Raw genomic sequence first — 22,828 nt, forward strand, 5'->3', positions numbered from 1 at the left:
TTCATTGGCTACATAGTTACTATGTAAACACATACATAGCTAGTTACAAAACTTAGCTTATTCGACTTCAAACTGAGCTCTGTTCCTTGACTACCTCGCTCCTTCAGGCTCCGCTTGGCTTTTCTGTCTCCCACGGGTTGTCCGTCGACGAATGATAGTAGACACTCAGATACACACCGGTTTTTTCCGTGTATGCGAAAGAAACCCAGGAAGTAAAACGCTCGGTTGTACTTAGATCAATATCCGGACTGCGAGTCTTCGTGTCAGCCATGGGTTCCTAGAAGCATGTCTGAGTTTCGAAGGTCAATGGCCACTTACAAGTAGGATTTGACCGTGTCTACATAGGAGTGGCCCAGGTCCGTCAAACCGATCATGCGGAAGAACTGGGCCACTCCAGTGATGATCTGCATGTCGTTCTCCCCATGAATAGGGAAATAGAGCTTCGTCAAGGGATTTGGGTCACCAGCTCTCATCTCATAGTTCCAAACCAAGGGCGTTGCCTTGGAGGAATGTTTACTATCATCAAATGCTACTTCAACTGGGCGCTCTCCTTCCTCGAGGTTGATGAGATCAAAAAGTAGCTTCAAGTACTGGAGACCTTTGGACACCGTAGGACCTTGAAGCCGCCCGCCGAGGGTCCAAGCCTCCTCCAGTTTGTCCCGAGTGACGTTGTTGGAAGCAGTATATAACTTGAGGCGAGATTTCGATGGCTGCACAAAGTCCCAGGACAAGAATGCTCTGTCGTCGTAGCCCTTGTCCTTCAGGTAGGCGTGTACCATCGAAAACGCGGCTGAGCAGTCAACAAGATGCTCCGTGTTCTTGACGAAGTCGGCCATCATCTCGGCCATGGATTTCCCGGTGACTTTGCATTTTAACGCCGGAAACGCATATCCCTTGACCGAGACACCTCCACCACCGATCAGATCGAAGCCGAATGCAGTTTGGCTCCTGAGATACCCGCCATCGATCTCTGTTCCTTCGATGGAGGTTTGCTCATCCTCGCTTATCGTGAGTTCTTTAACAACATGATCCCAAAGCTGGAGGTCGAAGCCCGATATCTGCAGCTGCGAGAGCGCGGGAAGGAGTTTAGTCACGGGAACTTTGTTGAAAGGATCTTTCGCCGTTCCCGACAAGTTGCCGAGAGGTTCAAAACCAACACGAACCACCGGCGGTTTTCCATTTTGCTGGTAATTGATACTGAACTCGACAGGGAGACCACTCCGTGTGATAGAGCTGTTGAATTTTCGTGGATATGGGCCCAGCTGGGGAAGGACGATCCGCGCGAAGAATTGGAGGTAACCGAGCTGTTCTTCCCAGCTACCATCCGCGGACCCAAGGACCTTGGACATCATCAATCCGACCTTTTGCCACCAAACATGCTGGCTATTGTCGGCGAACTGCAAGCTGCGAGTCAGAGACTCGTAAGGGGTCAGAGCCGGGGCCTCTGGAGCGACAGTCATGGCGTGGGGGGGGGTAAAAACACGGGATTGGGGCTGTTGTGAAAAACGTGATCGTATTGCAATGTCGATGAAATCAGCTTTCAAATGACATTTCCCATGTATTTCATATGCATGTTTCTCCGTGGACGAGCAGGACAATTATAACCCTCTGCCGTTTTCGTCAACAACCGCATCCCCGGCCGATGGAGACATTCAAAAGCGGGCGTCGATGAAATGCTGGTGATGACAGATTATCCGTGCCTTGGAAATCTTCGGCAGAGGCTGGCTGGCTGGCTGGCCGTGGGATGCCCCGCTTGTCACAGCGAGCTTCGTGTTCTTGACTTTGGCGAGTACGGAGTATGGAGATCATAGCTTTCCACCTTCAGCATATCTCGTCCGGCTTTGGAAACTTCGCGGATCATTTCTAGCAGACGATTTTGATCGCCACCACCCGCCCAGCCCGTATTGATCCTTGGACGTGAATAATAGTGTCAGCGATCTGGTGGAGCAGAGTCACTGATGATCATTCAACCATGCATTCGGGGCTGGCTAGACCTGCAGCCTAGTTCACAATGTCTATGGATACGGAGGATGGATGGCAATCTGGATGGCTGGCATGTTAAACCTGGCCCTGCCGGCTGTCCCTCGCTCGCTCGCCAAGCTTCAGTCAACTCGTCAAAGTTAACTCGTTTGCTAGCGGGATCGCATCCGCAAACTAGGTAACTAGTTAGTAAACCCAGTCTGATGGTTCGAGCAGGGGTCTAAACGGCGATCTGCCAACCCACGTCAGAGCAAGTTCAATTCTCAGTCTGGGCTGCGACACCAAGGTGCGAAAAGTCAGAAAGAGCTCAAGTTCTTGCATTGGCTCCGGCGCAAGTTTAAGCGATGCGAGAGGGTTCTTCTCAGGCGCCCTTGTCAGATCACAGGGAGGCTGAAGCGAACATACAGGATCGCCCAAAATGGCCGTGTTCCACAAGCCAATCTTCTGATGTACGGCTCAAATTGGAATTCCGGAGTGCATACTCCGTACGGAGTACATGGGCCCTTAATATCACACTGGCTTGAAATATGCTTTGAGTTCCAAATGGCCTCTGTTGTTTGCCTCTTCGTATCGCTGCGGACCGGTCCCGCACAAAGCCCTATTTAGAATCTGACTTGGGTGCCCTGGGTGCCTTGCGCCTGCGGAAGGGCCGTATCTCATTTCACCCCCACCGCATTGGCCATCGACCGGGCGGATAGCAGGGTTCCCTTGGGCCGACGGTGCGGCCCATCCCATCGCGACCAGGGTTTGTGATTCATGGCTTGTTTTCGATGCATGAATTTGCTCGGAAGGACTTCTCCCCTGTCCTTGCTCGGCTCGGCGCACCCCGTGCTCACCCTCCGTTGCTCATAGTGACCTCCAATATTCGATAGATGGATACTCCTCGTTGACGCTCGATTCCAATCTTGGCCCTGCCTTATCAGTGACACGTTGATTCGGGGATATCAAGTCGATTTCCGCGACGCCCTATTCCCTGACGTTGCGAATAGCACTCCGCAAAACCCGATGGCTTCTGGCTCAGCCTGTAAAGAAAAATAGGTCACATCCGTAGTATAGCCCCATTTTCCCCCCTTCTCTCTTACTTTTATCCTCGATTAAAATCCGCATAGGAAGCACTATCGGATGAAGTTGAGGCACAAAGCAAATGATGACCACTCTCTACAGCCTGGATCCGTGCATTAGGAGGGCGGATAGGATCTCTTGTTTGTTCTTTAACATTTGCGATGGATATTTGATCTTCCATACCTTGAAGTAACTTAATAAGACGCGAGGTTTCTTCTCCAAAGCAAATCTGAGGTTCCAAGAATGGAGTATCACTGGCGCATCTACCTGTCCATGGTACTTCTCAATACCGAGTTTCAAACCCTTTTCCGATTAAAAACGCCAAAGCAATAGCCCATAGCACTTAGGAGGCGGGTTAAGTTCACAGAGTCTGGGGACACGGTAGGACATCTCTTTTACTGGCGGATGTCAACAGCGCCATTCTCACAATGACCTAACGCCTTTGAGCCGCTTCCACTATGAACAATTTGTGTAATTCAAGGCACCAATGCGTCAGAAATATAAAGTCAGACACGCAGGAACCAAGAAATTTGAAGTGTCTGTGTGTATTGCAGCTTTCTTCCTTCCGCGCCAGTGAGGGGTTGGAGCATAGTGTTGATGTCTCTGTGGAGATCTGAGGTTTTGAAGTTGAGATTTGTATCCAGGAGAATCTAGGAGGAAGCTTCTTAGGAACACATCACAACGGCTGACATTTTAAGAGCAAAAGGCATCTCAGGTCCTCAGCAACTTGTCTGGCCGGCGGATTGGTCTAGCAAGACTGGCCATTGAAGAAAGGCGGGATCGCAGTATAGCGGCTAACATTTGAAGACCGCTGCTTCTCATCGGTGCATGCTTCCACACGACACTCCAAATGGACACACTCAATGCAGTTGACGCTGGCTTTCTTGATCCTCGACTTTTGATGGAGAGGTTTCCCGAGTTGCATGTTTCGGGGGCTTGTCTTGTAATGCCGACTCTTCTTGGGCACATCATGCCTTCATATTGTGAATACCCATGGAAGCTGGATTACCAGACACAGCAGATTGAATCCTGAGGATGATGAGACGAGGCTTATAATTAACAGCCACCGAATAGTATCCATTATTCGTTTGAACGGGAGGTTGCCTTGATTGTGTAACAAGGTACACAAAGCAAAATTTGTATCTGAGTTCCCTGCTTCCGCCTACTCTTCTGAAGCCAAAGTCTGAAAAGGAACTTTCGCAAGCCACCTTATCTCTTTTTATTCATTTCTTAAAAAAATCCCGGTTCACTTTGTTTTTTCCATTTACCCTTTCTCTTAACTTGGCTGTGGCCTCCATGAAGAATCTCTTCTCTGCCTTGGACTTCCAGGCCTGGGACAGCGACCTCTGTTGGTTAGGTTATCCGTGACCTATCGGAGTCAATGGTTGAAGTGATGCCAGCTTTCCTGTTCTCGGCAGTTAATCCCGATGCCCTTAATCATCCCTTTCATTCACTACTCCTTTTCTCATATAAAAGTGGCGGATGTCCAAATACCACAACCTCCTTCTCCACAAGCTTCGTGAAATATACCGGCTTCGATGAGGACAAGAACTTCGATGTCTGAACCTTTGCCCTTAACGATTTCTTCGACACGAGGAATTGGACTGGACCGACATGACGTTCCGCGAATCCCAGTGGTTTCTCGCCTCTCCAGCACCCACGAGCTTTGAAGGGCTCACACAGTGAGGTCCAGAGGAGCTTGCTTGTTCATCTCTCCTAGTTCCAAGCCTGGTTTGGCTCTCAAAAGCCGCTCTTCATAAAGTATTTTAAGAGTGGAAACAGAAGTGTCGTGGGAATGGGTTTCCAGAAAGTGCAGGCTAGTCTCCTCTCTGCAATGGAGTGCCATGCAACAGGACTCTACAACTTCTGCTGTCGGCGTACTTTCACCTTCCATCCCTATATCGAGATCTTACACTGCTGAGGACCAAGTTACTATCCCTCGTTCTATTGGCAGCAGTCGTAGAACCAAAGCCATCCACCAAATTTGCTCAGCAACGTCGGACACAAAAGCAGGGGCCACAGTGACAGAGATGAAGATGAAAATCGAGGTCGAAAGGCATGTCAGCATTGGTGGTTTAGTGGTAAAATCCGTCGTTGCCATCGACGGGCCCCGGGTTCGATTCCCGGCCGATGCATTTCGCGATATCTTTTTGAACTTTTTTTTGGTGAAAGTTCGATATGCTCTTGAGTTGTAGGGTGCCCTTCAGCGTAGGCGATAGGTCCTTTGGGTCAGGACTGCTGGGTCGAGCGGACAGATGCTCCGGCATCTGGTCTGAAAACGGTATCAGCATCAGTGATAGCGAGGTTATTACGGACTAATGAGTACGGAGCGCTCGCAAAAACATTCCTATCATGCTGGGGGAACCAAAAGCTGTCGCAACAAGTTGACAATAGGCTCCCCTGTTGTCACATTCGTAGCCCGAGACTCGTCCCATGAACCCGTCAAACAAAGGGTGCCGTGCCGTCTACGGGATCTCACAGCGACGGGGTAAATCCTGCCCCACAGATAGGGTAAAAAAGGTTCCAGTCCAAGGTTGAACGTTGTCCTCACTGACAATGATGATCTTCAACGGCGAATTTTCGAAGCACAGCTTGCGTTCTTAATGGGATGTGGATTCTTGCGTCAGTGCTAAACATCACACTAGGATCGCCAAAGGTCAGCCTGCCGTGCTGGCTGACCTCTGAGAGAAGCCACTGATAGCTGTCTGCTTACCGAATAAAAGTTTTGTAGTATGATAATTGAAAAGGCTCTTGCTCCCCGGGTGTCGCCGGAAATATGTCGACATCTTCATCAAAATCATCTCGGATAGAGGCACCTTCAGTGGGCAGCACCTAGAATTCAGGTTTGGCACCTCGACCTCCTCCCCGTCGACTCACCTGGGGAGCATACCCCCGGGCTCCTCGAATGGCTGCCGCTTACGTAGCTTATAATCAGTCCCTTCTTCGCTAATTGGCCCGCTGTGAGCCGCGCCGCTATCGACCTCTTCCAGTCTAGATTTCTTTTGATCAGCCTCCTGCTGCAATAAGTGGACAATTTCACTTTGAAAGCATATCAGTAAACCTCTAGTAATAACCTGATATATCACACCTAATTCCGCTTCCGGTGCAGGACGACCGCACGCTTCCCAGTGAAATGGAATTGCAGCTTCCTATGAAGTGAACCAAGCAAAGGTCAACATACTGTTGAAGTATTCTTAGGGTATAATGAGATGTGGTGAAGCTCACCAGAAACACCTTGATATCCTCGGCGAGGACGGCGAGGAAGGCTTTAATATACGGTAATTCCACGTCATCTGGAGAGGAAATCAATAGAGTATGTGGTTTCCCCACCGCAGTCATCACCGAGGGGAGTATACTCCTTGATTTTAGCCGCGCGATTGAAAGTGGATGTGGGATGGGGCTTCTGCGTTGTAGCCTTCTGATACCAGCCCGGGCAATTTCGGCCTACTGCATGACGGAACCAACGTATCTGTCTTTGTTTTGACTTGTGAAGTGGCCATTGCCGAGACGTAATTTCCTTTACATTGGTCATGTTGATCAAAGATGGACGATTGCAATAGGCTCGCAATACTACCGCTCTGATCATAGTCAGCGTCATAATTCCCTTCGGGATCCTCATCGATCGGGAGCTATTGGACTCCCGGTCCGTCAAAGCTATTTCCACCCGACCCTCTTTTTTTTTGCATTTGCAAGGTTGATAATACCGATAAGTGAGTCGGAGCGAGCCTTGCACGAAAACTTCTCGCCGCTAGGATCCTGGAGGATTTTGCCGCCTTTTCTGGCGCGTCAATGATGGAAGGACGGGCGAGGTCTATGTTGTCAATATCTCTAAGGCTCATACCAACACTAAGAACTCTCATCTGTCTGCCTTCAGGGAAGTATTGCCAACCTTCCTCCACAAGGATCTCGCAAGGTTTACTGTAGCAGAAACCAGTATTCACGGATTCTATCTCGTGCCGTGTAACATTTAAGGACTTTAAAAGGTTGTTCGCAGCTGAAGTTACCTGCGCAGCCTGCTAAATTGTGCAGGAAGCAAAGACGGTAGATGTATCATAAGTTTTGAAGAGGGTGGGCTTTCCATTGATGTTGTCTGTTGCAATTGCTAAGGTTACCCTATGATGCATAATCAGTATTCTGCTATGATACCGTCGTTGTAACCAGAAAAATACGTATTTATAAAAGCCCTGCCCTAGAAGAGCATACATACCGCAATGTAGGCATGTCTCAACAGCTGAGTGCCCCTTTGGCGCCAGCGGATTACGCATTCCACTTTTGTGCAGCACTGTCTAATCGCTTCTTGGATGGCATGTCTGGGGGTTTTGGTAGAAAAAGCACCTGAGTCTGGTGCGAGAACCGACGAGGTTTATTTCAAGGCCAAAGCCTGCTCTGCAATCTTTTTATACGCTTGTATTCATTCCATGATATCTTCGAGGATGAGAAGGCTTGATACGCCGCGAACACCGCTGCCATATCTGAAACTAAGTCAGCGAAATTAGTTACGTGGCCTGGGCCCGCTTGGACATACCAAGAGAGAGGATTCTCAACTGCTTGTCTTCAGCCATCATAGTTTTCCTCTGGTCTATGTTCAAGTCTGTCGTTATTTCATCTTGCAGGACTCACGCAGGCAGGGAGACTATACTCAGCCCCGAGGGCCGAGCTTGGCCAACCCCGCATGATCCTACCTATCACATAGTCGCTAGAGCTGTCGCTGCAAGGCGTCCGGAGTACTCCGTACGTGAGTCGTTCCAGAGGACTGGGTAGGTTATCTGGGGTGAACTAGCTTGACTATTGGTCGTATGCAAGACCAGGTGGGACTCTTATACCACTGGTCAAGTTCAAAGGAATTATCAATCTCCCTGTCTGGCCTGACGTTTAATCGCATCCTAGTCTGGCTCCATCAGATGGGGGTAGCTGCTGTATATTTGCTGCAAGTACGGAGTATCTCTTCTCAAAAGGCCTGTGTGGCTTGTGGATAGTGTTTAACTTTCCGGAACCTGGTTAGAGACATATGCCGTCCGCCCGCCCGACAAGCAGACCCAGAAAATGTTACGTTGAATGGATGCAATTGTCTCTCTATGAAAGGATCTTTCGTTCATGCTCGAAGCTGGAAATGAATTTGGGGAATAAAGCGATATGTACGGCATTATTACATGGATATGCAAGCAGTCCAACAATTATATCCGATCCCGCTTAGAAATGAAACCTCGGACCGTCCAATCGATGTCACCATACATCAAGAAGCCAATATTAAAATGTGTAACTCCAGGATAACATTTACAAGAGCATCGCTAGCATTCCAAGTGCACCCATCATAGCACCGCCCTCCAACTTACCAGCACCGTTTGGTGACCCTTCTGCTGGCGTTGGTAGAGGGTTGTCGGGTAGTCGGGTGAGCTCGAAATCATCATCGTCGTCATCATCATCGTCGTCGTCGTCGTCGTCGTTGGTCGGAACAGATGGGAAGGTATCTCGAGTGGTACTGGGAGTGGCCGTGGCAATGGGAGTGACTGTGGGAAGGTTGAGGGTGAATTGAGAGCTGCTCGTGGTAGAGTAGTCATCATCATCGTCATCATCGTCATCGTCATCGTCGTCGTCGTCGCCAGGGCGGGAAGTAGTAGTAGGTGTTGGGGGGCTACCTGTGAGAATTTCGGTGGCACCGCATTCTTCTAGAGACCGGTGTGATGGACAACAGCCAGCATCCGTGCAGTAATATCCAAAAGGGCAATATTCTTCATGAAGGTCCCGTTAGCATGCAATGGCAAGGCATTGCCTGGCATTCACTTACTTCCGTTCCGGCAACAAGAGTCACCTCGGCCCGGGTTATAGCAATGAGGAAAGGCGCCACACTCGGTGTAGCCCTCACCGCAAGATCTCTCGCAGGTGTATGGCGGCCTGATCTGCTTGCAAAATCGAACCTGTCTATTTTGCAGCTTCTGTAATACCTCTTCAGGGGTATAAGATCCTGCCATGAGATTTGTCGCTGCGGCAGCAACGCCAGAGAAGAGTACTAAAGAAGAGATATGCATTGTGTCGGTCTTATTATATGATGGGGTTATGGTAGGATGGAGCAGTTTTGGAGCTCAGCGGGTAATCCAAGACAGGAAAGAAAAAGAAAGAAACACCATAGGGAATGCGGCCGATGCTCCGTATAAGTAGGAAGAGTCAACGGCCTTTCCCTCCCGTCCGCTCTCAACATCAGTCTCGTTCGCCAAAGGGTCATCTGCCCTTCGCCTCTGATGCGGCTCAAGTGGCCGCTTTGATTGGCACAAGCGGGCTCCGTAAGTTCAAGCATTATTTTAGCTCGCTCGCTTTGTGGTGAACATGATGTGATAGTGGATCAACTCGCGCTCTGCAATTTGGCACCCTAATTTCCACAATCTCGACAGTCTCTTGACCGATCATTTTGGGTTTGCCAAATGAAACCTGGCACTCAACGGTGCACGCACTCTCCTTCAGTTGAGTGTTCAATTGGTGCCAATGGGCGCGCCGTCTGCAGCCCGCGATGTCAAAACGGCCTGCTGAGCGGAACTCGACCGTCAGGCGATGCAGCGAGTTTGCCAAATAACGACGGAATACGGAGTAAAAGTAGCGCAGCCTTGGCAAAAGCGTCAAAGATCCGGGGTCTTGGCAGCCGCATTTTCTCGATTCCTCGCGAAAAGGCTGCCGATCGGCACTCGTCGCCCAAACGGAAAAGAGGACCTTCGGTGCAAGCGAGCCTAGAGGCTGGTCGACGAGCTTGGCTGCACTCCGGAGGCCAGGCGGTAGGCATTGTTCTTGCGGAATTTGTCAACGAAATAGGTTGGCTGGTGGGATTCGAGGTTAACGGGAGATGCTCTTGGCGATGTTAGCATGCATCCCCTGGTCCCAAACCCACTGGATTAAACTCGAATACGGCAGAGGGTCCCCGCAAAGCTGGTGGCTAAGCATTTTTTCAAGGGTGCGCTTCGTTTACCTCGTTTTAGCTGGGTAGATGGAATTGTTCGATTGGACAGGGAGCTTCACGTGTCATGCACGACGGAAATTTTGGGGCAGTTGGAGCCGCACAGTATTTATTTTTAGCCGCGAGAAGTGCTGGCGCCGGCCACAGGATATTATGTACAAAGCTGAAGCAACGTGCCAGCGGTATCGGGTGATGATATGATGCGTTTTCGAGCTACGTACGATCCCTGCTGGTCCTAACTCTCGGATATGATGAGGTTCACCGATCAGACAATCTTGCTGAAATTCTCATGCGGCCTCTCTTCAACCGCAACCCAGAGCAGGACAATGGGTTGAATGGAGACGCAGAAAGGGAAAAACACCATTAGCCAAGGATGGCCAAGGAATTGGACAATTAATACTTCCTAATAATTTTTTTTTTCTTTTCTCCAGCGCATCGTTGACCCTTCCTCAAACTGACGTTGACCCTTTCCACCATGAGAGAGATTCAAGGTGTTGACGCGTTCGCTGACTGGCACAAAGAACGGGATCGATCGGGTCAATGCCTGGTTCACCCAGCAAACCTAGACTTGCGAGCCCCAGATAAGAATGTAGGACATCTAGGAATGATCTGTCAGTCTCGGTGTCAGCGGGAAACTGCTGCCGAAGGGCTGCATACCGGGAAACTCGTCAACTCCTTTCCCAAAACCGCCAATCAGATGCTGCGTTTTATCCAACAGATATCTTCGATTTGTGTCGGCATTGATGACGTTGAGGCGGTTAAGAATCTGTGATAAAATTCAGTTTGAGCTCTGTGTTGGGGGGGGGGGGGGTTTGTGAGGGAGAAGGATGTCTACCGCCAACGAGCCAGTCACCCAAAAACAATAGCAGGTGTCGGCGATTTTGTTGGTTCTTCCGTTGAAACCTGCGCAATTTTGCTGTTCACTGGGCCAGTGGGATGCCGCCAGGAGTACGGGTAAGGATGATATTTGCTCTTCGATGGAGAATGCAGCGCCTTTCGCGAGCGAGGGTCGTCGGGTGGTTGATGCCGGTAGGTCCAGTTCCTCTCTACCAGCGGTATCGCCATCCTCTTCGTCGTCGGATTCATTATCCTCCTGTATTACGTTGGTCTGTCGAAAAGCAAGCCACTCTATTAGGGATTCAAACTCCGCGGAGCCTGGAGTGCATGCTGCAATATTCAGATCTGGTATGATATCGCCGGTCTTTTCTTTCGGGATGCCGTCAAGAAATGATAATGTACCAAGGGCGCAGTAAGTCAGCCCAGCTATAGTTTTCAAAAGAAAGTATAAGCTGGAGGGCGTTGGAATTTGGGGTACAGGATCGGTAATGATGATGATGATGCATACCGTGGGCCTCCAACCAAGGAGCTTGCGCAAATCCACCGTCATACGACTTATTTCCCCCAAAGCATACACGGTCAACCTCCTATCAACAGTACGTAGGAAAATGAAAGATGGATGGCTTTCTCTTTCTTACCTGACATTTCTCGACATAAGTAGCCAGCCTCCGGATATCAATATCGTCGACGTCCTTCAGGTACTCAGCGTCCTTTCCCCGGAGCATGTATCGAATGCCAGCTGCACAGCAGCAAAATCGTAGATCGCTGCCTCCTTCTATCTGCCCGTTAGCGCCCAGTACCTCCCCAAAGCTCCCATCCTCGCGCTGCATTGTGCGTAGCCAACGCAAGCACTCTTTTCTCCTTACGCGCGTCAGGTCATCACCAAGGATTAGCAGGGTGACCAGCGCGAAGAAAGTAGCCGGCAAATTAGCTGGATCCCACGCCTCGTTTGCAGCCGTCCTCTGGTCATCATCCCCAAACTTGGTGCCGGTGAAGCCTCTAAACCCCCCCGAGGAGAGCTGGCAGTGATAGACCCAATTGGCATAGGCCCGTCGCTCAGATTCAGACAGACTTGCGTGCAAGAAGCCAAGGAGATCGAGCCCGCCGACGATAAAGAAGCCCAGGGTCATGCGGTTGGAGTCATTGGGGGTATATTGGTGGGGCAGCAGGGTTTTGAGACAGCGAAGGAAATATTTGATATGGCGATCTTTCCAGAACAGCGGCGAGTCCGCCATTTTTTTCCTTTTTCTTTTTTCTTTTTTTTTTCCCTGACGAACCGAAAGCGAAATGCCTTGATGTTTCTCTTATTCCCTCTTCTTTTTCTTCTCCTGCGCTTTCTTGCTAGGGGACAACGAGCGGCTGTTGGACTATTACCGACGGCCCTTCGCTCTGCCGCTGGATGTTCCGTTGCTGGCGGTTCTTGGCACGGGCGGCATCGGCCACTTCTAACTCGTTAACTAGTTGGACAGGAGCTGCAAGTCGCGTCTTCACCGCGGATTTCTGCGTGATGAAAGTATTGAAGTCGGACATCTCCACTGCGAAAGGGCTGCACGCCGATCTCTCTCCCCTCTGCGTCACCTCACCGTTTGGGTGCTCGATTCAGTAGAGTTTACCATCAGAACCAGGGCGTCAGGTCGGCCTTCGTAGTACAGCCTGCTCCGTACAGAGAATTACAACGTGAGTTCGCATCTCATAGGCTTTGTTACCCCAACAATGCAACCTCGTGGAAATGGTCTTCGAATATTCCCTTTTTTCTGTTTTAATATTCCCGGCCTGGAGTGGTGCTACCCAGACGTGTTCGGGTTGTCCAGCCGGAAGGACTTTGCCATTCCGTCCTTTGTCAACCAGCCTCTTGAGGATACGGAAGCATTGAGCTGAATGGGCCCCAGGTATGAAGCACATTGCTTCATCCAATAATGTTCTCTAAAAACCCCCCAATTTTTATTTATATTCTATTTTATATTAATATATATGTATATAATTTTTTTTTTTTTTTGTTTTTTTCTTTTTGGGGAGAAACGCTCCTGTCGGCGCCCGCATAAAATGCCACCTACACGCGGTCAATCCCCTGCAGCAAACACGCGATTCCGATGGAATATACGACCGTTCTTTGTGCGGATCCCACCAGATTCCCGCAAATAGAAAGGGTGGGATTCCTGTCCGACGAGCAGACGGGTTCCAGCAGCTCCCGTGTAACAACGGAGTTATAGGGCAGATATCCCAGCCAGTCATTTCCCCTTTTCCCGTATCGCGTGTGCGGATGTTCCCGTTTGCGAAGCCGATGATGACGAGTCATATAGTCTCGCCAATTCTGCTGGGTCAAGTCCCAAGCACGGGTTAGTCGTGGAAACTCCAGCAATATCTCGTCTCACCGGCTGTAGAGACCCGGAACCTCGGTATTATGAGGTTAATTTTGAGTGGCTGGAGGAAAGATAGAAGATACTCCCGGCTATGTACTTACTCCAAAGACCTTATCCTGGCTTTAAGCATCCGGTGGAGGATTGCTCTACGCTGTTTCTGTGGCTGCTCCATGGGATTCGAGAGTAACCAGCCTGACTCGAAGCCCTCCTGACCTTGAGCTGGAATTCCTGAGGGGAAATTTTACTGTGTGAGATAATCGGTACCGAAAGGTCCAGGAGAAATGTGCTGTGGTCCTATCAACGCCAGCTGGAAAACAGTAGACGTCGTGTCGTCCTAATTACGGCTGGAGTGGGATCAAATTCCCCCGAACCCATTTCTTTTGCTAGATCATAATGAAGAATCCTTCCTATTCTGTCCCAAGCTGAGCCAACTGTTGAGAGAAGAGCTCTAAATCCAGATGAACATATATGTACGGTGGTATCAAAGGAAGTCGATATTCCCGGTGGTCTCAGTTGAAACGGCTTAGGGTCATCTCTTTAAATATTGCATACATGCATATACAGTAGCTATTGAGAATGCATGAACGAGTGGCCCATCGAAACTCACCCGCAGCCTCAACGATATTCCGCCTGTGCCTGGCGGACTTCGCTGCCCAGGAGATGCCAAGAGACAGGCGACCACAGCTGAGCAACTTCTCCGTAGATAATTCTCCGGTGATCTACGAACTGTCTGGTTGGACTCGTTAGATTCAAGCCCGCTCCTGCTGGAGTTTCTCCAGCGTTCTCTCTTTTTCCCGTCTCCTTTCCCTCTCCCTGCCCTTAGCAGAGCCCACGGCTCCGAAATGTGATATGAGCCGCCTGTCTTCCAGAAGCTTCATCAAGCTTCACGCTCTATTTCAGTTTGCCCTCGCAGCCTACCTGACTTGGTCACCAGAAGTCATAACGGACTCGGGCCTAGTCTACTACGTTCAAGATGAGCTGAAAATCGTATGCCACTTCTCTTTTTTGAAAACCTCGTCGCCCAAAGTTTGGCGCCTTTTGTCCTTTTTTTTTTTGGTTACTAACCGTTCCTCCCCCAGTTCGACATCCCACCTTTCAGCCGTCCCCGCTCCCCCTTTGCCTTATGCGGCATCCTCCTCCTCATCTTCGCGCTTGTTGACCTGACCCTGGCCATCAAACTGCCTGCCCTGAACCGCATCCTCACAATTGCCCACTGCATCCGCCGCGACGCCGCCGCCGCCGCCGCACGCCAGCCGCGAACCGAGGGGCAACTCGCGGGGGAGCCGGACCCCAGCGTGACAGACGCGGCAGTCAAGGTCGCGACGGAATTCACATCACTATATGTCCATCTATGCATGCTACTAACCACCCTGCGCTTCTGGATCTTCTTCTTTGTCTCGTTGAAAGTTTACTTCTCGCCAGAGAGCGTGTGGGCGGGGAAGGTCGGGCTTGCTGCGCTCGACTCGGTAGGTAACCCTACCGCCGCTGCCGCTGCCGCTCCTGGTGGTGTGAAGATGACGTTGGTGGAGGAATTGAAGAGTAAGATTGTGCTGGGATATGGGGTCATGGAGATAATGTTCTCTTGCTGGGTGAGACGAGTGACTGTGCGCGGATTTGCTCTGTGGAAGCTCCCTTTCTGATTGAAAACCTAACTAGTTCTTCATCGCCCTCAATGACGAGCGCCGTGCGACAGAGTACAAGCATCGATCTCTGGTCTCTGGAATTTTATAACTTTGGCCGGTGCATTGCCAGAGCGACTGGCATGTCCCGACGGATGTCACATACGCCCCGATCTAGAGCGATAAAGAGATCCCGCTGAATACAAGTATCGACGGAATATGTACGACCTACGGATAGTCTTAAAACCATCACCCGCGTACTCCGGAATTCCCAACACGGAGTATTGACCGAGGAACGAAAACCACTCTAAATTTACCAATCGCAGTTTTTATTAACTACCATACTGGTAAATTCTCAATGGTTTGTTGCTTATGTCGGAAGTAGATCCCGGCGCGTCGTATCTACCAAGATTATTCATTCGGATGACAAGGAACCGACAACGCGGGATATTTCTTGTAATTTCTTGGTAAGGCTAGCGGGCAATTGAAACTATTAAAACAAAGCCTTTTGAAAAAATAATTATATGACACTGGCATTGACCATTTGGTGATCGAAAGTCAAAAAATCAAAACCCGTTCAATCCCCAGCGGCCAGCCTTTCCCATTCACTAGGTACCATTATCACGCGATTGCTATGACAAAGCATGCTCATCATGTCACGTTTGCATTAATTAGGTTATTAATATTAAGAGGGGAAAAAAAAAAAAAAAATAAAGGGTCTACAACCGCGTTCCATTTCATATTTCATGACTGTGGAAATGATGGGGGGCGCGTGCTGAGGTGCTTATGCGAAGGCCACGATCAGAGCGGCGACGGCAGCGATGGCACCACCATTGGCATTGCTAAGAGCAGCCGCGGCCCCGTTGGGAGAGGAGGTCTGGGTTTCAGGAGGGTTGTCGCTTGTAGGATTCGGGTTGGGGTTGGATGAAGCGCTTGTGGATGTGGGAGCGCTAGAGCCCGTGGAGCCGCCTGTGGCCTGAGAAGCGGTGTTGGCAGAGGCCGAAGTGCTGCTGCCGCCGCTTGGCTGGGCAGTTCCGGTTGTGCAGACGGCGCTCTGCGGGAGATCGGTGATGCCAACAGTACCACAGATTTTATTTGCGTAACGAATGGATTCTAAGCGGGTGTGAATCAGCCACAGAGCTAACTACGATGTGCGAATCTGTTGGGGGGATGGAGAGAGAATATAGTCAAGTGGAACAAAAGGTGGTGGGTGAATGAATAGGCTTTAAATACCTTGCTGTTCTGCCGGCGTGCAGTTCTGAGCCACGCAGCAGGTGATTGCTTCAAGGAAAGACGCAGATGTGCAGATGCACTTGGCATCAATGCCGCAGTCCTTGGGAATGCCTTTGGTGGCACATTTTTGCTATATTGCAAGATTGTCCGTCAACAGAGTTTCGTGTTTGATGAGAGACGCGAAATAGGTCTCGGGTGCGATCGTGGAACAATGGATTAATACACAGAAATCACTGAAACACCCTCCACAAAAAGATTTCAATGTAAACAAGCTATTGCACTTACAGCGCATTCCGGGAGGTCGCCAAGCCCTTGAGCAGAGGTGACGGCGACCAAGCCAGCCAAAGCAACAATAGCAGCAGAGAGCTTCATGTTTGTAGTGAGGAAATAGAATATAAGTGGAAGTGGATTCTGGAAAATAGACAGAGGCACGAAGGTGAGAGAAACGTGAAGAAGAAGATGATAGTGTAGAGGAGAGAGTGTGTGAGGGCGTGTGGGGAGGGGAAGAGGGAGGGACAGGGGAATGGTGATATATAGTTACTCCAGGGCGAGGAAGTGAACAGAAAAGCCCAGCTTCGGCGTCAAAAGGGGGGAAATATAAATATACCACTAGTAGTGACTTGCTCCGTATAATACATTAATACAGGATGATATACGCTGTACCCCCGTACTCCGTACTGACTGTTGAAAAGCATATTTTATTGAGAGAGCCACAGCCAAATCGGCTTCCCTCAACCAGCTAGGTTAGTTAACTCAACAAATGACTGGGCTCCCCCCCAGCAACTAATAGTTCATTTGTCGGCTAGCCACTGCAGAGGATCGCCGCATTGGAGATCTGCCCGTTGCACAGGACGGCAGCTCTCTAGTTACATATATGTAGTTACCAGGACGCATCGCAGACCAGCGCCCGCCAGCTGCCTGCCACAAGCTCAGCGAGCACCCGACCATTGGCTTCTCTCCACAGCCACTCGCAGCAGAAGAAGCGGAATTCATTGACGTATTGCTGGGGCCGTTGACACGTAACGAACGATGGACAAGCCATCGCCGTACCATGGTCTGGCTGCTTCTGTCCGTCGATCGGTTCCTCCAGGCTGCCTGCACCCGATCTCTCTCACAGCTGTGCGATGGTGACTCTTATCTTCTTGTTTCGGGCAGAATGTAACAAGAGGAAACATCTCCGCTTTCCCTCGCCAGGCCAGTCTGCTGCTGGGCGGGGCGGGGTTCACTCGGTTGGCCAAGGGCCTGTATCTTGTCTGCTCCCCAGCAAGAGGGGGGATGTAACGGACTCCAACCAGCGGCTTTGCCCCCCCGGAAAACGCAGGCGTCGGCTGACCTTCAACTACTAGTTATTGGTTTGTGGTTACTACTCACATGGCTTGCAGCTGCTCGCAGGCCTGCTTTTAAAGCAGACACGCCACCACGGGGGAAGAGAGCAACTGAAACAAGTGCAGAGGCAAATGAACCCGACAGAAGGGTGCTTCTCATCTTATCCATGTATTCTGTAGTTGATACTGTACCGTAAACTCGAGCCCGTCCACCCTCTCTGTAGCAGTCACTCACTCGACGGTTACATATATGTGCGCACTGCCGATCTGGCAGATCGAACCCTGTCGCGATCGTCGACTTGGCACCGCGCTCACCCCCCCGACCTGGCGTTTCTCTGGGGATGCTGCGCTGCTTCAGCATCTGGGCCTAGTTAATAACTACTCCGTAGTCAATTGTTTAATTAGTTCACCTGCTGCAGGCGAGTCTGTTCTCTGCGTGGTTGTGTAGCTTGCTGACTCTCTCTCCTGCTATTCTCGCCTGTCCAACCGTCTCGGGCATCGCTGGAATCTCGCTTTTTCATTCACATAAGAAAATACAAAAGGCCCCAGGTACTTCAACACAACCTATAAGAATGTCTTTTGCCAGCTTAGGATCTTGATCTTTTTGCCGGAGTAATTAGCCTGGCAAGCAGAAAGAACTGATCCAGAAGCGCGCTCCCATTCACCCCCGCGCCCCAAACCTTTCCTGGGACATCGTTCCCGGTCCAACAACGCCCTGTACTCAAAACCCAACGCCGCAACCATGGGCCTCGGGGTGCTTGACGACCGCAAGCTCGACCACGTACCCGGTTCGCCCCAGGAATCTAACGCTCTCGTTCCTGGATGCCACTGACGCTTGAAATCCTAGGGACAACCTACGTCCTGGACGATGATAGCAGTTCGATCGAACAGATTCCGTCCGAGACCTCTCATCTCAAATACGACCGCAGCGGCCCCGTACCGATCATCCTTGTTCCTCAGCCCAGCGACGAGCCGAACGACCCCTTGGTGAGCATGCACTCACTGAATGGCAAGGCCATGCACTCCAGCGTCAGCATTTCACTAACACCCCGTCTCAGAATTGGCCGCTATGGCGCCGCGACTTGATCCTCACCATCCTCTCCCTCATCTCCGTCATTTGCGCAACTACAAGTCCTCTGATGGCCGCAAATACGGTCACCATTGCCGCCGAATTTGAACGTACCTTCACGGACATCGCCTTGCTCACCGGATACCATCTCTGTGCCGTCGGCGTGGCCGGCTTCCTTTTCGTCCCAACCGCCCGTATCTGGGGCAAGCGCCATCTATTCCTGCTCGGAAATGTGATCATAATCTTTAGTTGCGCCTGGGCTGGCGCCAGCGGAACCAATTACAAGAGTCTCCTTGCAGCACGCATATTCCAAGGAATTGGCCTGGCTCCGTTCGAAGCACTGGTGAATGCCGCCGTGGGGGATCTCTATTTCGTCCACGTAAGTGCGCTCCCGGGAGTTCCCCATTCTATGTACGTATGCCTAATGAAAACACCCCCCCAACGGTAGGAACGTGGAAAACGAATGGCTGTCTCGAACGTGGCTCTTTTCGGAGGAGCTTTCTTGACTCCTGTTCTCGTCGGCAAAATTACTGCGTCGATGGGCTGGGCATGGACGTTTAATTTTGTCGCCATATTCGCCGGCCTTTGTTTGCCCTTCGTTTTCTTCTTCGTCCCCGAAACGGCATTCAGACGAGCGACCCACCTCAACACGGACTTTGAAGGTGATGCCGAGAGAAACCGTAACCCCAGGGATGTAAGGTATCAAGAGGAGATGTCAAATGGTACATCGGACCATTCCGGCAGTGGAACGAATGGAGAGCTCCAGACGGACGGAAAGTCAGATTCGGCAAACGAAAAGGAGATGAAAGAGGACACCGCTATCACCGGAACGGCAGGGCAACCTGGCGCTGCAAAAGCAACATTTTTACAATCCCTGCGATTATTTAATGGCCGGAAGACAGATGAAGACTTTTTCAAGCTGCTTCTGCGGCCATTGCCGCTTTTCTTCCATCTTGGGATCCTTTGGGTGGGTTTCGTTCTTAAGAGAGCCCAACAATATGGTTTCAACTGACTTTGGTACGTAGGGCTGTCTGATCCAAGGAGTCATCATCGGGTGGACTGTGTTCATCGGTGTAGTCCTGGCTGCACTCTTCCTAGGCCCACCCCTATGGTTCAATGAGGTCAAAACGGGTTACCTTTACACAGGCGCCTTTGTCGGCTCGCTCCTGGGTCTGATCCTCTCGGGCCTGCTGTCCGACTGGTCCGCTAGGGTCATGATCAAATTCAATAGAGGCAAATATGAGCCTGAGTTTCGCATTGTCCTCGTTTTCCCCATGCTTATCTTCAGCTGTGCCGGCCTGTATGGGTTTGGGTATATCTCCGGGGACATTACAAGATACGGGTGGCTTCCAGCCGATATTTTCTTCGCACTGGTGATTATTGGAATGGTGCTGGGTGCCGTGGCAAGCGCATTGTACCTAGTCGATGCTCATCGTAAGTCTTCCTCCTTTTTGGCCAACCTTGTTATAGCCCCATTTCAACCTAACAAATGGGCAATAAAGGCCAAATCGCTGTTGAGGCATTCACCTGCCTTCTCGTGTTTAAGAATATGTTTAGCTTTGTCCTTACATACTTCGCATACGATTGGGTTGTTCATGGTGGTCAAAAGCAGGTATTCATCATTATTGCCAGCATCCAGGTGGGCATCTGCCTCCTGAGTGTTCCAATGTGTAAGTTTGTTTGCGCCCTATCTTGCCCCCCTGACCGAGTTCATGATATTACCTGCAGCTCATGTACTAGTCGCTGACCTCTCTCCCCCAATCTTAAGACATTCTAGGGAAACGTAACCGCTCCTTTTTCCACCGGCATGATATCCTTAAGATCCTGCACTTGTGGTAGATCAAGTTAATTCTGAGCCACAGACCACGTCTGTTCGTCTGCTTTCGCTCCAATGGATGATGAACAATATCAGATATTAAACCCCACTGCGTTTAAACTGATTTTCATCTTCTTGTCTCGACAGCCCTATTATCATTTTAATATTCGTTTAATCCCCGGCCGTTTAATTAATTAATATCCTTTCAGGTTTCCGGGCTCCTTCGTTTACCCCCCAACCACATCACTTCGTTTACATGGCCGTTATGAGTTCAATGTTTGTCCTCGAAGCTGCTCTTGTACGATTCGGAATTTCGTTTCCTGCTTCCGATGGGCTGTCCTCTTGACCATTCCGGTAGAGTTAAGATGCTTTTTTTGCCCGGGGGAGTATGATTATGGTATACTTATTAACTTCACTGGCCCTACGACGTCTGATTACTGTCTTCTGGTCCGGCTTAATGTTAATTCAATAATTGATTTCGATTATCATCCTTGAACTGTTATTTTATTTAACTGCCTTTTTTTTTTTTTCCCTTTCTTTCTTTCTTTTTTTTCTTTTCTTTTCTTTTCTCCCCCTCCTTTGATTTCCTTCATCTTCAATGTGGTGTATGAGTGCAAGATACCCCTCACGATGCTGTGCATAAAACTCGGCTTTGTTATCTGAACAAATGAGTAGATGGTTGGAATTGTTTTCTGAATACATTATCCACGCGATGGTGGAACATTAGTGTCGTTTGCTTTGACACACACGTCAAATATCTTGGTTATGGTACCGATATCATTTACCAGCGATATTCCCCGTTCCCTCTACTTCCTTTTTCATGTCTGTCTCACCGCCAGCTTCATGGCCCACACTTGTCAAGGTAACAGACCACACCGTCGGGATCGCCAACACGAGGGCGCCAATACACAACCCCCAGTCCATAGCAAGCTGCGTCATCGGCGGCTTATGCAGCGCATTGATCCTCCATGCCATCGCACCGCCAGCAGCCTGAAAAGTCTTGTACGCGCCGACCAACACCGCCGTGATGGCGGCAGAATTCGACATTGTCCCGATCAACCAGTAGCAGAACGACTGCCACAAGGCGTCGTACGCGCCGTAGAAAAAGTACAGGAATATCGGGCCGACGGCGATATCTGCGTCCATGGCGTAGTCGATGTCTTGCTTGAGTCCCTGAGCCAGGCGCTTGTCTTCCCATTTCTGGAACCCCTACCCTCCGCCCCAGATCACCATGGCGGTGACCATGAGGATGACCCAGCCCACCCAGGCGCGTTGGCGGCGGTTAAGGAAGCGCACGTCGAGCGCCTCGCCCATGAAGAGGCCTCCGAACATCTGAGCCAACCAGTAAAGGGCAGAGTTGAGGGAGCGGGTACGGATGTTGAAGGTAGTGCCGTTGACGTTGTTTTGTTGGTAGGAGTAGAAGACGTTGGCGCAGAAGAAGAGCGGGAGGATGCAGACGATTTTGAAGGTGAAGAGTGTTTTGGCGATGGTTCGAATTTTGTCGAAAAAGGGCTAATGAACGACTTCTTCTTCGGCCATTTTGAGCTGCGCCAGCCGGATGCGGGTTGGTGGGCGGATGAAGACTCCAATCGCCCACCCGAAAAACATGATCACCATGGTGGCGATGTATGTGCTGTTCGAGACGGTGCGGGACTGGGAATGAAAATTCAGGCCGAAGCTAACCAGCGAGCCGATCATACCGCCAAGGTTGAAGATAATCCAGAAGACCGCGATAGCTCGCCCCTTTTGAGATTCGGAGACGTAGGAAGTCATGATCGCTCCCTGCGCGACCCAGAGGAACGAGGCACCGACGCCGAGAATCGCACCAGCAGCGATGACGAAGCCGCCATTATTTCGAACTGGAAAGAGATTGAAGTCAGCAAACGATGACATTCAGTTCAGGGTCGACAGTCAAGCGGGTTCTCACTGTTAAAGTTCAGCAAACTTGCACTGTAGAGGCCATATGTCCATCCACCCAAGAACCAGCACGCACGCGGGCCGATGATGGAGAAAATGGGGACCAACTAAAAACAACGCGGTAGCGGCAGTCGCAGAGAGGAGGGCAACGTTCGCGTTTGCTACAACGGTTTCGTCCACTTGTCCCGAGCCACCCAGTCCAGTGAGCGCATTATACATCTCGGAGGAGTAAGCTCGCAATTGCTATAACCTGTACGGCTGGGAAAGAATAGGGAAAGGGGCAAAAACTCACTCCAGGGCAGCAGAAGCAAATAAAGCTGATCAAGACAACCTGGAACCAGGCATTGCTGTAGGTGATCATGTACCATGAGGCAGGAGAGGTAACTTCACCGCTCACTCCACCGCCCTCGTCGGTGGTTTGGGGGTGATGGGCTTCGTCAGTCATTTGTGGAATGTTGGTCATAAGGGATAGCGAGGATCAGAGATCCAGTGGATGATCGTGTGAGATGTCAGCTACTCGCAAGTTGATGAGGTCGTTTTTATATCAAGTATCGAGATTCAGAACAAAACTCAGGCACGAACGCGTTGCACGGGGAATGAGGAGCGTGCAGCTAAAAGGGTCAACAAACGTCGTCCGGGGGAAATGCTCAGAGCAAAGCTAGACCTGATG

At 50.5% G+C, this 22,828-nt stretch overlaps 12 protein-coding genes and 1 non-coding gene across 13 annotated transcripts; 4 read left to right on the top strand and 9 right to left on the bottom strand.

Annotated features, from left to right (window-relative positions):
- Nucleotides 1-33: 33 nt before the first annotated feature.
- Nucleotides 34-2,128, bottom strand: CIMG_11934 (aromatic prenyltransferase, DMATS type). The gene is made up of 2 exons (XM_001243403.2): nucleotides 319-2,128; nucleotides 34-248 (listed from the first exon to the last, which is right to left on the bottom strand). The coding sequence occupies exons 1-2, from the start codon at nucleotides 1,458-1,460 to the stop codon at nucleotides 104-106; spliced, it is 1,287 nt and encodes a 428-aa protein (XP_001243404.2). The 5' UTR covers nucleotides 1,461-2,128; the 3' UTR covers nucleotides 34-103.
- Nucleotides 2,129-4,010: 1,882 nt separating this feature from the next.
- On the bottom strand, nucleotides 4,011-4,888 carry CIMG_13132 (uncharacterized protein; the record flags this gene model as incomplete). Its single annotated transcript, XM_004445422.1, has 4 exons — nucleotides 4,011-4,225; nucleotides 4,311-4,388; nucleotides 4,573-4,646; nucleotides 4,722-4,888. The coding sequence occupies 4 exons, from the start codon at nucleotides 4,886-4,888 to the stop codon at nucleotides 4,011-4,013; spliced, it is 534 nt and encodes a 177-aa protein (XP_004445479.1).
- A 218-nt stretch (nucleotides 4,889-5,106) lies between these two features.
- On the top strand, nucleotides 5,107-5,177 carry CIMG_15063. Its single transcript has one exon. It is a non-coding gene; the product is annotated as a tRNA-Gly (tRNA).
- A 738-nt stretch (nucleotides 5,178-5,915) lies between these two features.
- On the bottom strand, nucleotides 5,916-7,945 carry CIMG_07302 (uncharacterized protein; the record flags this gene model as incomplete). The annotated part of the gene is made up of 8 exons (XM_001243405.2): nucleotides 7,568-7,945; nucleotides 7,446-7,514; nucleotides 7,250-7,377; nucleotides 6,747-7,058; nucleotides 6,566-6,671; nucleotides 6,373-6,486; nucleotides 6,268-6,335; nucleotides 5,916-6,191 (listed from the first exon to the last, which is right to left on the bottom strand). The coding sequence occupies exons 1-8, from the start codon at nucleotides 7,605-7,607 to the stop codon at nucleotides 5,916-5,918; spliced, it is 1,113 nt and encodes a 370-aa protein (XP_001243406.2). The 5' UTR covers nucleotides 7,608-7,945.
- Nucleotides 7,946-8,254: 309 nt separating this feature from the next.
- On the bottom strand, nucleotides 8,255-9,118 carry CIMG_07303 (prp 4 CRoW domain-containing protein). The gene is made up of 2 exons (XM_001243406.2): nucleotides 8,828-9,118; nucleotides 8,255-8,771 (listed from the first exon to the last, which is right to left on the bottom strand). Exons 1-2 carry the CDS (start codon nucleotides 9,066-9,068, stop codon nucleotides 8,317-8,319), a joined length of 696 nt encoding a protein of 231 aa, XP_001243407.1. The 5' UTR covers nucleotides 9,069-9,118; the 3' UTR covers nucleotides 8,255-8,316.
- A 340-nt stretch (nucleotides 9,119-9,458) lies between these two features.
- On the top strand, nucleotides 9,459-10,175 carry CIMG_07304 (uncharacterized protein; the record flags this gene model as incomplete). Its single annotated transcript, XM_001243407.2, has 2 exons — nucleotides 9,459-9,803; nucleotides 10,035-10,175. 2 exons carry the CDS (start codon nucleotides 9,459-9,461, stop codon nucleotides 10,173-10,175), a joined length of 486 nt encoding a protein of 161 aa, XP_001243408.2.
- Nucleotides 10,176-10,253: 78 nt separating this feature from the next.
- CIMG_07305 (geranylgeranyl transferase beta subunit) lies at nucleotides 10,254-12,157 on the bottom strand. Its single transcript, XM_001243408.2, has 5 exons — nucleotides 11,458-12,157; nucleotides 11,328-11,373; nucleotides 10,818-11,245; nucleotides 10,640-10,748; nucleotides 10,254-10,580 (listed from the first exon to the last, which is right to left on the bottom strand). Exons 1-5 carry the CDS (start codon nucleotides 12,052-12,054, stop codon nucleotides 10,432-10,434), a joined length of 1,329 nt encoding a protein of 442 aa, XP_001243409.2. The 5' UTR covers nucleotides 12,055-12,157; the 3' UTR covers nucleotides 10,254-10,431.
- Nucleotides 12,158-12,603: 446 nt separating this feature from the next.
- CIMG_07306 (uncharacterized protein) lies at nucleotides 12,604-13,351 on the bottom strand (the record flags this gene model as incomplete). The annotated part of the gene is made up of 3 exons (XM_001243409.2): nucleotides 12,604-12,742; nucleotides 12,874-13,056; nucleotides 13,281-13,351. 3 exons carry the CDS (start codon nucleotides 13,349-13,351, stop codon nucleotides 12,604-12,606), a joined length of 393 nt encoding a protein of 130 aa, XP_001243410.2.
- Nucleotides 13,352-13,914: 563 nt separating this feature from the next.
- CIMG_07307 (uncharacterized protein) lies at nucleotides 13,915-15,315 on the top strand. The gene is made up of 3 exons (XM_001243410.2): nucleotides 13,915-14,166; nucleotides 14,259-14,768; nucleotides 14,836-15,315. Exons 1-3 carry the CDS (start codon nucleotides 14,029-14,031, stop codon nucleotides 14,908-14,910), a joined length of 723 nt encoding a protein of 240 aa, XP_001243411.1. The 5' UTR covers nucleotides 13,915-14,028; the 3' UTR covers nucleotides 14,911-15,315.
- On the bottom strand, nucleotides 15,237-16,560 carry CIMG_07308 (uncharacterized protein). The gene is made up of 3 exons (XM_001243411.2): nucleotides 16,317-16,560; nucleotides 16,032-16,161; nucleotides 15,237-15,911 (listed from the first exon to the last, which is right to left on the bottom strand). Exons 1-3 carry the CDS (start codon nucleotides 16,401-16,403, stop codon nucleotides 15,583-15,585), a joined length of 546 nt encoding a protein of 181 aa, XP_001243412.1. The 5' UTR covers nucleotides 16,404-16,560; the 3' UTR covers nucleotides 15,237-15,582.
- A 108-nt stretch (nucleotides 16,561-16,668) lies between these two features.
- On the bottom strand, nucleotides 16,669-17,717 carry CIMG_07309 (uncharacterized protein; the record flags this gene model as incomplete). The annotated part of the gene is made up of 5 exons (XM_001243412.2): nucleotides 16,669-16,770; nucleotides 16,916-16,949; nucleotides 17,082-17,273; nucleotides 17,403-17,425; nucleotides 17,592-17,717. The coding sequence occupies 5 exons, from the start codon at nucleotides 17,715-17,717 to the stop codon at nucleotides 16,669-16,671; spliced, it is 477 nt and encodes a 158-aa protein (XP_001243413.2).
- A 74-nt stretch (nucleotides 17,718-17,791) lies between these two features.
- Nucleotides 17,792-20,737, top strand: CIMG_07310 (MFS transporter). Its single transcript, XM_001243413.2, has 7 exons — nucleotides 17,792-18,144; nucleotides 18,204-18,343; nucleotides 18,415-18,804; nucleotides 18,874-19,392; nucleotides 19,451-19,859; nucleotides 19,928-20,095; nucleotides 20,194-20,737. The coding sequence occupies exons 1-7, from the start codon at nucleotides 18,099-18,101 to the stop codon at nucleotides 20,262-20,264; spliced, it is 1,743 nt and encodes a 580-aa protein (XP_001243414.1). The 5' UTR covers nucleotides 17,792-18,098; the 3' UTR covers nucleotides 20,265-20,737.
- A 162-nt stretch (nucleotides 20,738-20,899) lies between these two features.
- CIMG_11937 (MFS transporter) lies at nucleotides 20,900-22,621 on the bottom strand (the record flags this gene model as incomplete). Its single annotated transcript, XM_012358741.1, has 6 exons — nucleotides 20,900-21,450; nucleotides 21,505-21,753; nucleotides 21,925-22,100; nucleotides 22,169-22,265; nucleotides 22,309-22,401; nucleotides 22,451-22,621. The coding sequence occupies 6 exons, from the start codon at nucleotides 22,619-22,621 to the stop codon at nucleotides 21,019-21,021; spliced, it is 1,218 nt and encodes a 405-aa protein (XP_012214164.1). The 3' UTR covers nucleotides 20,900-21,018.
- Nucleotides 22,622-22,828: the final 207 nt, after the last annotated feature.

Source organism: Coccidioides immitis (genome assembly GCF_000149335.2).
Source record: "Coccidioides immitis RS genomic scaffold supercont3.2, whole genome shotgun sequence".
In the NCBI taxonomy this organism is placed as follows: Eukaryota; Fungi; Ascomycota; class Eurotiomycetes; order Onygenales; family Onygenaceae; genus Coccidioides; species Coccidioides immitis.

Bases quoted from the DNA above. Each gene is read 5' to 3' on its own strand.
- CIMG_11934 (XM_001243403.2), bottom strand. From the start codon at position 1,460: ATGACTGTCGCTCCAGAGGCCCCGGCTCTGACCCCTTACGAGTCTCTG. The intron at 249-318 runs GTAAGTGGCCAT...GAAGACTCGCAG, and splicing joins GACACGGTCAAATCCTACTT to TCCGGATATTGATCTAAGTA.
- CIMG_07303 (XM_001243406.2), bottom strand. From the start codon at position 9,068: ATGCATATCTCTTCTTTAGTACTCTTCTCTGGCGTTGCTGCCGCAGCG. The intron at 8,772-8,827 runs GTAAGTGAATGC...ACCTTCATGAAG, and splicing joins CTCTTGTTGCCGGAACGGAA to AATATTGCCCTTTTGGATAT.
- CIMG_07305 (XM_001243408.2), bottom strand. From the start codon at position 12,054: ATGGCGGACTCGCCGCTGTTCTGGAAAGATCGCCATATCAAATATTTC. The intron at 11,374-11,457 runs GTAAGAAAGAGA...GGGGGAAATAAG, and splicing joins CTTATGTCGAGAAATGTCAG to TCGTATGACGGTGGATTTGC. The intron at 11,246-11,327 runs GTATGCATCATC...TGAAAACTATAG, and splicing joins TCCTTGGTTGGAGGCCCACG to CTGGGCTGACTTACTGCGCC.
- CIMG_07307 (XM_001243410.2), top strand. From the start codon at position 14,029: ATGAGCCGCCTGTCTTCCAGAAGCTTCATCAAGCTTCACGCTCTATTT. The intron at 14,167-14,258 runs GTATGCCACTTC...TTCCTCCCCCAG, and splicing joins TTCAAGATGAGCTGAAAATC to TTCGACATCCCACCTTTCAG. The intron at 14,769-14,835 runs GTGAGACGAGTG...AAACCTAACTAG, and splicing joins AGATAATGTTCTCTTGCTGG to TTCTTCATCGCCCTCAATGA.
- CIMG_07308 (XM_001243411.2), bottom strand. From the start codon at position 16,403: ATGAAGCTCTCTGCTGCTATTGTTGCTTTGGCTGGCTTGGTCGCCGTC. The intron at 16,162-16,316 runs GTAAGTGCAATA...CTTGCAATATAG, and splicing joins GCGACCTCCCGGAATGCGCT to CAAAAATGTGCCACCAAAGG. The intron at 15,912-16,031 runs GTATTTAAAGCC...ACACCCGCTTAG, and splicing joins CACGCCGGCAGAACAGCAAG to AATCCATTCGTTACGCAAAT.
- CIMG_07310 (XM_001243413.2), top strand. From the start codon at position 18,099: ATGGGCCTCGGGGTGCTTGACGACCGCAAGCTCGACCACGTACCCG. The intron at 19,860-19,927 runs GTAAGTCTTCCT...TGGGCAATAAAG, and splicing joins GTACCTAGTCGATGCTCATC to GCCAAATCGCTGTTGAGGCA. The intron at 20,096-20,193 runs GTAAGTTTGTTT...CCCAATCTTAAG, and splicing joins CCTCCTGAGTGTTCCAATGT to ACATTCTAGGGAAACGTAAC.